This window comes from Morone saxatilis, unplaced genomic scaffold, assembly GCF_004916995.1.
Source record: "Morone saxatilis isolate NCDOM2014 unplaced genomic scaffold, NCSU_SB_2.0 Contig9, whole genome shotgun sequence".
Taxonomy (NCBI): domain Eukaryota; kingdom Metazoa; phylum Chordata; class Actinopteri; family Moronidae; genus Morone; species Morone saxatilis.
Genome location: NW_023340268.1, coordinates 3,504,529 through 3,515,561, shown reverse-complemented (window position 1 = coordinate 3,515,561; position 11,033 = coordinate 3,504,529). Strand labels below are relative to the sequence as shown.

The following is an 11,033-nucleotide window of genomic DNA, read 5'->3' as shown; positions in this document are numbered from 1 at the left end:
CATCCTGTTCTGGGTCAGGGTGCCAGTCTTGTCAGAGCAGATGGTGGAGGTGGAGCCCAGGGTTTCCACAGCCTCCAAGTTCTTTACCAGGCAGTTCTTACGAGCCATTCGCTTAGCAGTCAGTGTGAGACACACCTGAGAGAGGAGAGACGAGAGGGAGGAAAGCAAAGAGGGAAACGAATGGCAGAGAGAGAACACAATGGCAAGGAGAGAAAGAAAGCCAGGAGGAAAGGAGACGTTGACGATAGAATAAGACAAAAGGAAACAAACAAACCAGAGGAGAAAGAATTAGTATCCATCTGGTAAACTAACAGCACAGGTGAACATCTCCAGGTGTTAAACTAACTTTTGCCAATGAGCAGACACAACAGTGTCATACTGTACCTGAAATACTCAACCACACCCAAGAGCCAAAAAGCCCTGACACCTGGAGATGTTAATCTTACTCACTAAAATGTCACTCTACAGCAAAATGCACTAAAATCAAAACCTATTTACAAAAATAAAAGAACAGCCCAACCAGCGATGCAGAAAGAATATGTGGCACAAAAGAGTGAAGCAGTGAAGCAGAGCAGCGGTGCATTATGTCATCATGCCAAATACGGCAAGACCCATGGGCCAAACAGAACTAGCCAAGGCCAAGCAGAAGAGGCCAAATTCAGTCATTAGTCTAGTATCATTTACATTAGCTAGTTGTTGTCATTGCAGATAGCACCGAACTGGCCTGGAAAAGAGAGAAAGAGAGAGAGAGAGGATGATGGAGGGAAAGAAAGAGACACACAAACACATATGGGGCTGCCTTGGGAGAGAGAAGAAAGAGATGGGAGGAGAAAATATAAACGGAGACAAAACACCACCTTCACCACAAAAACAGATAGCGATACGGAGAGAATGTTAACACACAGAAATACAAAGATACACACAGAGATGCACACGGACATACTGCAACATCACAACACACTGAACAAACAAACAGAGATACAAGAAGCAAGGACAAAATCAAACAGCAGACACATGACAACAACAGCTAAAACACTGAGCACACAATCAGACATGGGTGAAACTACAAACTGTTTGAGGATTCTCATCGATTTACCATTAGGACTACCTGTATTATATTCAGTAGGTTATTATCTTAATAATAAAATCTTCAATAGAGTGTGGCTTATTTGTGGGCTAAAACAAACAAACAAGACATCACTGTCTAATTTTTAAAAGCGATGTTTGTGAGTTGGGTAGAAAAGGAGGCCTATATTTGGTACTGGTCAAAAAAACATTTAAAAGCTGTTCCTGTTTTGGTGAGAAATCATTGTGAGTCCAAAATAATTTACATTTTCTGGGATTTGTTTTAAGCTTCTTATATGAAAATACTGTTTGACCCAAGTCTGCACAAAACACTGAGGAGAGACAAAACACACAAAGACTGTAAAGAGAAAGACACAAGAAAAACAGCTCGAAGTGAAGGAATCATACAACTGAACAACAACTTTCTACTCACATTCCTTCAGTCCCTCTCAAAGACTAAAAACACAACTAATGATCACGCACGCACGCACACACACACACACACACAGTTTCTCATTTCTCTGCCTACTCACAGTGACAGTGGCCAGCAGTCCCTCGGGCACATTGGCGACAATGATACCGATGAGGAAGATGACGGCCTCCAGCCAGGAATAACCCAGGATGATTGACAGGACGAAGAAGCTCACGCCGAGGAAGACAGCCACGCCTGTAATGATGTGGATGAAGTGCTCGATCTCCTTAGCAATAGGCGTCTGAGGAGTAGAGGAAGATGTTTGGAGAAGATGATTTACTGCTAGCAGTTATACTAAAACTAAGAAACTATATTTTATGCCAAGGTACATGAAATTACTTCATCTGATCCAAAACACTTACTAACCACAGGAACCTTCTGGAAAGTTGTTGTTTTTACACTAAGAATGAATATATGTATGAGCAGCTGAATAACTATTTTAGGAAGCACCCTCCATTATATGGCTTATAAATGATACAATGAATAATAATGATTATTGTACCTTGCCAGTCTCCAGACCTGAGGTAAGAGTGGCGATGCGGCCCATCACTGTACGATCACCAGTACATACAACGATGCCACGTGCTGTTCCTGAAGAAAAAGAGGACAGAGCGGGTTTTGCAAAATAATCTAATACTTTATCTGTTATAGAAAAGATAAATGAAATCAAAATAGAGAAAAAAAGAAACAGACACTGAAGAGTGGTTTGTTCGGCTGAACATAAAATAACAGGTACTCTACCTAAAGGATATTTACACCAGCCACTGCAAGGATAAGGTTAGGGGAATCATTAAGGATCCCGACAACCTGGATAACAAACCTTTTCTTCCCTGGTGCAATCGGAAAGAAGGTACACCAGGCCGGTATATCTTATTTAAGCGCACAAATTAAATGAACTGGCGGGATTACATTTCTCTACTATTACATATATGATCTCTATGACGTCTATATGATTAAATGTGACAAATACATTTGACTGACTGACACGTCAAGAAGAAAATATGTAGACTGTGAGTTTAGATTAATGTCTGGATAGACTGGACAAAGTGATGACAAACTATATGTCCACCAGAGGGTGCCATGTTTTATTATTTTCCTATTCTATCACTGAGAGGACCACGTTGCGAGTTGCAGGACCTGCCAATAATATGAGAAACTGAACAGGAAAGGAACAGGGATGAAGTTAGAGGGGGTCACACTTCCAGTCACTGAGCTCCCCTGATGACCAGTAATCACTGATCACTCCCTCATCAAACCAAACACTTTGACCGTGACATGCAGCTATATGAATAAATACACACACACATGTAGAAAAGTCTATATAAGTCTAATAATGATTACTAATATTGGATGGAGGTGATGGTGATCTTACCCTCGACACAGTTAGTGGAGAAGAAGGCAATGTTGCGGGTTTCCAGGGGGTTGTCATGGGTACAGTCAGGTGACCTGGTCTGGGGCTCTGATTCACCAGTCAGGGATGAGTTGTCCACCTGGACATTTGGTATGTGTGTGAGAGAGGGGTAGAGAGACAAAGAGGAAGATAAGGGAGCAAGTAATTGGTTGAGTGCGTTCATGATAAGGTGAATGCCAGATAGAGACAGATTGTGTGTGTTTGCTCTGTTTTAATTTTCTTTGTTCATGCTTGCTGTGCCTCTGATTACCATTTGTGTTGCTGTGCACTGGTCTTTTGTGTTTTAATAGTTTTAATAATGTGTTTAACAGACATTACATTTCATAAAAATGTAACTTCCTAGCAAACATTCAGAGATTGATTTGAGGTTCATATGAGGGTCTGCAGGAACACTGAAAATCTGTGTGAATTCAGGATGAAGAAAAACAAATGATCAGTTTTTGTCCAGTTAACAAAGCTGTTTTAGTGTGAATTTCATATTTATATTGTGATGTTCAAGAGATGTTTCAGTTAATAACACAACGCAACCACATTTTCACAGTTGAGGGAATAAGCTGAAAGGTAGTGTGTTTACTTGTAACAAATCCAAGTGCTTTGTGTAGCACCTGAAAACGTAACACTCAACAGACGCCTTACTCAAGGGCAACTTTACAGTAGCTGCTGGTTTTTTCCTTTGGGTCACATGAATACAGGATTGTATCTGTGCCTGTAGCTCACCTTGCAGCCGTGGGAGGAAATAATGCGGAGGTCAGCGGGGATCCTGTCTCCTCCTTTCACCTCCACCAGGTCTCCTGCTACCACCTGCTCAGCATTGATCTGCATCTTCTCTCCCTCACGGATCACCAGGGCTTGCTGGGAACACACACAGAGAGAGAGAGAGAGAGAGAGAGAGAGAGAGTGAGAAAGAGAGTGAGAGGTGTAATGCCATAAATAACACAAAATCTCAAAAGTGAAGACAACAGCACATCAGTGTAAAAACTAAAACAATTGAAAGGTACATCACAGATCAAGAAAAAATAAATTGTGTGAAAGCTGTGACAGCATGATACTGTGGCATGCAGCTTTATAAAAATACAATCAAACTACTAACTCCTACACACTGGTCCTTTAATCTACAATCAACAACAAACATTACTACAGTTCTTATTTAGAAGAAATTATTTGCTGCCATCTCCTTAATATAGTGATAAATGCCTTTCTAAAATAATTTAACAGCAATACATGGCCTTTTATGGGTTGATAAAAGTATCCACCTTTTAAACTCAACATGTTACAATAAACTGATTTATTTGTATTTTTATTTGTTAAGTTGATGGCTATGAGAATCTCAACACAATGTTTTCCTTTTCCCAAAAAATATTTTCTTTCTTATCATGAATACTAATGAATTGGCAAGGTGTTCCTACGAAGACGCTGTTTTGGCTTCTCTTTGGTCTCACTTCCACTATCTTCTCTTGCCAGGCAAACTTGTGCAAAACTTTTACTGTAAAATCCACCTAAAAGCTTAAACTTGCAAAGCTGCAGCTAACCCTTTGTAAAAACCCCTTTGGCAACAATTACCATTAAAAAACCATATCACAATATCCTGGTTGAAATATTGAGCATCCGTTACCTGAGGGACCATGTTCTTAAAGGACTCCATGATCTTGGAGCTCTTTGCTTCCTGGAAGTATGAGAAGCAGCCAGTGATGATGACGACAGCTGACAGCACGATCCCCAGATACAACTATGAAGAGAAGGAAGAAAGAAAGATGATACTTCCATATTTAATGCAGAAATGAATTGATTGACTTCACCTTTATCTAAAAATGTATCACAAAGGAAGAGAAAAATAGACCAGTGGAGAGATACATACAGAGACTATCAGTAAGTCATTCTGACCTCCAACACTGGACCGTAGAGGAGTGTGAGAGGTAGAGAGGCTAATTAAGGAAATTCTAGAAATAACACAGATAGTTGTTAAGCCTTTCCTTAAATTGTTTAATCCTGTAGCTGACAGCAGCATGTAGTTTGATTTGGTCCTCTGGAGACCACCTACTCTCTTTGTGGTTTTAGGACTATTCTAGTGTATCTATTGTCTTTTTATTGGATCACTGTTACAAAGTCTAAATCTTTTAAATAATCATCCCATACAGCACTCCCCTCTTTGTCCTATCTGACATAACTGTAACTGTGTGTGTGAATTTATATTATGAGTATGTGATACGGTCTGGTCACACATGCTGATTCGTTGCTGTTGTTGTTTCCGACCCCGAGTCTTCCCCTGTGGTCTGAACCAAGTATTTTGTCCTTTCATACTGTGTGTGTCATCACCGTTTAGTCATTCCCTGCCGCTACGCTGCGCTCTGACCCAGCTTGAAACAGTGCTGACCCTTCTCTTACCCTGCCATTACCAATGCCAGGAGTCAAATGCCCCCTGTGGCAGGCCCAAAATGGATGTTAACAGGATGGTGTCTGTCACACTAAAGATGGGTTGGCTGGCATGATTTGGACAAACAGCTGACACATCCTTTATCACTGACACAGACACACCCCCAAGCAGTAGTGACTCAGAAAATCGCTTTTTGAGTGATGTGCTGTCGGCCAGGGAGCACGCACACAAACACACTAGCGGCAATTCATCGTTCTCTATGTGCTCCTCTCGGGTACAAACAGTGGCGGACTGGGAATTCATTTTATCATCATCCATCCATCCCTACAACTCTCCACTTACGTTATCCCCAGCGGGCTCGTCCTCTGTGGCAGCCTGGATGGCATAGGCAAGAAAGCAGAGGATGGCACCGATCCACAGGAGGATGGAGAAGCCACCGAACAGCTGGCGACAGAACTTGACCCACTCTGGGGTGGTGGGGGGTGGAGTCAGGGCGTTGGGGCCGTCCCTGTCCAGGTACTCTGCTGCCTTGGCATTGGTCAAACCCTAAGAGGGGCAGAGGACAAAAAGGAAGATGGATAAAAGGAGAGATGGATGAGCAGAGACAGTGAAGAAGTAAGAAAGAAAGTAGGAAAGGACGGAGAGAGGGTGGACGAAGGGAAAATTAGGATAAAGGAAGAGGAGTAGCAAAGAGGGGGAGAGAAAGACAGTGTTGTAAATGGGACACTCTAAAATAAACTCTACAAAATCTAAATAGATCCTGACGGGGATATCGACGTAAAATGAATAACTGTTGAATCGTCAGCACTGTGGTAAATCTGGACAAAAACAACCGTGATGGTGGAACTGATCTGAGAACTCACCTGGACAATATCAGTGTTGTATTTCCGGCAAACCTCCTCAACAGACATTTTGTGTTCTGTCTACAAAGAAGTAAAATAGATCAACAACCTGTCAGTTATCATGTCATTTCAAAACTGTATTCAAGATAAATAATACATGTGATTGTGAAATGTCAAATAAAGGAATATCTTATCTTATCTAATGATACTATAAAACAATGTAAAACGTTAAAAAGTTTGAACATTAAGGTGTCGTGTGAGGAATTTCACTCCTGGAAAGATGGTCTTAGACTAAAATATGTTTCTGAAAACATCTGAGGCAAATAATAGGCAACAATAGTTTCATGATCCACCCCCTGGTGGCACGGTCTGCAGAGGCGAGGCAAGCATGTACAAATGCAGAAGCAGACACTGAGTTAGAACAACAGCCCTCAAAGCTGACAAAGTCTGCCAGATGACATGTTTTGTGCCATTAGGAAAGTGTCACTTTCAACCAATGAGACAAAATCATTTATTTTGTATTTCCTCCTCAGAGAAGTTTGGGTACCGTTTTAAAAGTGTTAAATAATACTTTGAAAATCAAAATGTGTATCTGCCCCAGCCCATGCAGTTTGATAACAAAGGGATATCCTGAGGGTTTGGCTTCCTGCCCCATAGAGGAGCAAATCCTTCCACAACAGGATTAAATTTCTCTGGCATATTACATCAAACCACACTGTACACTACTGTATGGCAGCTGCTAGGGAATACTATGTCTCTATTATCTCTTTTTAAAACAGGGAGATTAGATTACAGTTGGATCGTAGCTCTCTGAATGCTGGAGTGAGGCCAGGATACGCTATCTATGAACTCCTCACCACGCAGCTGGGACTTCAAGGCTTTTCTTATGCCTTTATTTTAAATTTGATTTTTGGGTGCTTGTGTGCCACCAACCTGGTAGTAAGTGGAAAAAAGCAACCAAAATCATATGACATAGTACAGCTAGGTCACAGGAATTAGGAAACTGTGTACTTACTATGGGAACTTCCTTCTTGAGGTCGTCCAGATCCTTGCCTCCCTTCTTCTTGGGTGACTCCTTCTCATCCTTGTCCTGCGTGGTGGCCACGCGGTAGCTGTCCGACCGTCCATACTGTAACACACAACGGCATACCGTCATATTACTTTATTACACTATTATTATTTAACTTTTGAACAGTCGACACCCTAATCCTTGTTCTCACGGCCACACAAGAAGACGTCTGCAGCAAATTACTGCACAATCAAACCTTCACCCTCTATAAAATGGAATCACCACCCGAAAGAAAAGGCAATAAAGTCAAAGCAAAGAAAGCCTTCACTGTCCCACTTGTAGGTGTATCATGAACACCAAATACACTTTCACTTAGGATTACCACTTTAAGACCACGTTAAAACATCTAGATTGAGATCCAAACTTAGATGTAATCCCCTGGTGTGAGAAGGGGGAACTCGACACTTCCTGATTAGATCTGGCATCATTAGAGAACAGGCCTGTCTCAGGAGCTCCACTTAAACTGCAATTCACACCACTACTGCCCTTCAGAATACAGATGCTGTTGCTGTGTCTGAGAGGAGAAAGAAAAGTGTGTTTACGTGTGTGTATTATATATCAGACATATCACACCTGCTTGTTGAATAATGGACGTCTGGCAAAACCTGCAGCTTTGTTTTATTTGATTATAATGTCATTACTATTATTATTAGTTTCAGTGTTCTAAGATTGTCTAAATGCCAGTTCCTGTCAAGAATAATATCCCGGGGGAAACACGACATACTTGTAATTGTTGACATGAAAGAGGGAGAGGAAATTAAAAATGAACAGAGGCTTTTGGCAACTTCAGTCCAAAACATACAGGAAACTGTGTATTTGCTGGATATGGCAGCAGGAAAGCAACTAAACGTGAATAAAGGTAATAAAGTCCCTATAAATATTAGAATAAATACATTTCTAGAGACTTGGTGGGTGACTTGACTCATCCTTGAAAAGTCTTAATGCTGTGAGGAAAGTGAGTATTCCCTGCATCAGCATTATAAGGATATAGCTACTTTGCTCCAACAAACCCATTAACCTAAAAATAATGCTTTGTGTGTAAGCCCCTTGCTCATATGTTCCTGGGGGATTAGTTTTTTCTCAAGTCGCACAGTTACCCAGCACGCACCTTCCAGGATGAACATCCTGAGGGTTTCTAGTAAAGCACTAAAATGTCAGCCAGCCACTCGGCTCACCACTGCATTGAAACAGACAAATGAAAGAAGAAAGGAAGGTGTTCGGATTTTAATATTCGTCACACAGGTTTATATCAAAGACTGATCATTTTTCACTGAGGTTCCCACTAAGGTCCGAATGTAGAATTTCATGACTTACACTATATTTCTGTGAAGTTACCCATTTCTATTCTTTTATATTATCAAACTCCCTGTCTGGAGAAGTATGCCTCATTTCATGCTATAGATAGAACTTGTTGAACTAATAAACCCTCTGCATTAATGTATAACACTTCCATCCTGTGTGGAGGAAGTGACATTACTGTAGCAGAGCTTGCTCAGTGTCTTGGCAGTAGCAGCATCAATAAGCCTTTTTAATAAAAGACATTTTGACATGTCGTAATAGAAAAAGTGCAGGTGTAAACGACAAAACTAATGATGATAATAAAACTAATTATTCCAGGGAGCTGCTTTTTTTAGGCCCTTAGTTTTTTAAGACTTAACTAGAACAATGTCTTTGTTAATGTTCTTTGTGTTTTTCTTACTATGAAAGTCAAAATGTCTGCTGTGAGAGAGGGATTCAGAACATAAGGCTGCTGAAGAAAAATTTACTTTTTTCTGTCCAGTGTGAATACTTTACAACTATACTATACATCCCTTCATCCAGTTCAATCAATCGCAGCCCAGTTGGGGAATACGTTGATCTAAACAATGATGGTTCAGCCGAGTGCTGGGTGGTGTGATCAAAGGTTTGTATTTCAGTATATCACATAGTTCCTTTAAAACATTTTACACGACTAGGCCTTTAAGTACATAGTCAGAAGTACATAGAAAAACATTTTAATGTAATCATGTGTATACCGAAGGCTTTCATTACGTTTTCTTGGCCCAACAAAATGATATAATATATGAAGGAATCTGAAATGCACAAATTATTTGCATAATGATAACAGCTGATATTGTGCCAACTGCAGCGTAGAAAAATCAGAACTTAAAAGTAGAAAATTATATTCCAAAAACTTTAACATTGCTTCCTTTTTAAAAGAAAATATTTTACAATTGTTGTACAAACACTATAAGCTGACATAAAGTACTTTAAGTAACTAAAGAAAGAAACCAGTTGTTGTGTGCCATGGTGTTCTGACCTGTTAAAGAGAGTTAGTTTTTAATTGCTGTGTTATAAAGTTATAACCGTTAGTAAAAGGGTGCACAGTTAATAGGGCTCCCGTCTCAATCTACATTGCTTGCCCCGACAACAATACTGCTGCCAGTTGCAGAGTTACAGCAGCTGTTTCCCCGATGAAAGGAAATGAAATGCTGTATTGCTCAATACTAGTTCAGCCACTAAACCACTGATGGTCACAAATGGATGCGTTCTTAGAAACAAAGACACATAAAGACGATTTATTATATAATAATTGGGTTTAGGAAACAGGAGGACGCATGGGTAATTTAACAAATCTATTGCTAGAGGAAATGTAACTCACTACATTTCTGAGTTTTAATAGACTGCTTAACCTTATGAAATGAATTTAAATTTCACATTGAGCCTAAACTTAGCTGACATGTCCAAGAAAAACATTTAGATTCATATTCTGTGTAAGCGTGCATGATGAGAGGGGAGAGCAGACTTATTTTGGGAGAGCTCTTATGTGGATGAGTCTAATCTGAGAGGTTTCTGATTTGATGGCTGTTTTATGCTGTTTTTTTCCTCACTGGATGAAAAGCTAGCAGGTTGATGATTTATTGAAAGCCAACCAAACACGTTTTACATCCTCTTATCTCTATACATCTCTCTGTGCATTGGTGTTTAACTTTAGTGTGTGCGCATGTGAAATAGTTTTTCTATTATTTATGTATGTAGTGCGTTTTTTCTCATGAATGCATTATGTATGTACTGTTATAAGGACAGACTAATTTGATACCAAATATGAGGCCTCTAATATCGGGTCAATTATGTTGTGTTCTTTGTTCTTTGTTCACTATATTCATTGATTTCTTTCTGTTGTGTTTTGTCCTTAATTTAAACGCAGGCAATCTTTTCTACCTCTGCCCTAGAAATCTATAAACGTTTCAGAATGACATCAGACTAAATTCTAGTGAACTGTTTTAATTTTCCATGATGGTCTAAATGCTGTTTTATAGCCTTAACATTTGAGCTGTCACAATACCGATTTAACCAGGACTAGTCAGATATTTTGGCAGAATGATTGTTTAGCTCACAGTTCCTGCCAGAACTAGTGGTACTACCCACAGCAACAAGGCTACTCTGCGCTCGCTCCTGACCAATGTGCCTTTCTGAACAGGTCGGTGTGTCCTGCTGATAGCCTTTTGTGAAGAATATATAATGTTCTCTGTAGAAACTCTCATTTATGGTCAAGTGTATAGAGTTTTTGAAAGATTGCTTTTCGGCAGTGTGATTAAATGACAGTTATAAAACACACACACAGCACACACTCTGTATTTTGTCATTTTGTTGGCTGTGTAAACCTTGTACTAAATGTTAGCCATTTAAAATGAACGATATCATTTGATGGACATCAGATTTGAAGTGTTTCATTGATTTCTAACTTTAATGTCATAAAAAATAAATAAAAAAGATATTATGCAACAGTAGGGAGGCAGCAGCGTTCACTTGTAGACTACGTG

At 39.9% G+C, this 11,033-nt stretch overlaps 1 protein-coding gene across 1 annotated transcript in view; it reads right to left on the bottom strand.

The window, feature by feature from the left end:
- The window catches only part of atp1a3a (ATPase Na+/K+ transporting subunit alpha 3a), a 24,848-nt gene that overhangs the window by 6,809 nt on the left and 7,006 nt on the right, over positions 1–11,033 (bottom strand). The window contains exons 2-10 of the mRNA XM_035681894.1: positions 7,177–7,290; positions 6,183–6,242; positions 5,662–5,865; positions 4,561–4,674; positions 3,666–3,800; positions 2,910–3,027; positions 2,040–2,128; positions 1,599–1,778; positions 2–135 (exon numbers count right to left, since the gene is read on the bottom strand). Coding sequence (XP_035537787.1) covers positions 2–135; positions 1,599–1,778; positions 2,040–2,128; positions 2,910–3,027; positions 3,666–3,800; positions 4,561–4,674; positions 5,662–5,865; positions 6,183–6,242; positions 7,177–7,290 — 1,148 coding nt within the window. The remainder of the gene's footprint in view (position 1; positions 136–1,598; positions 1,779–2,039; positions 2,129–2,909; positions 3,028–3,665; positions 3,801–4,560; positions 4,675–5,661; positions 5,866–6,182; positions 6,243–7,176; positions 7,291–11,033) is intronic.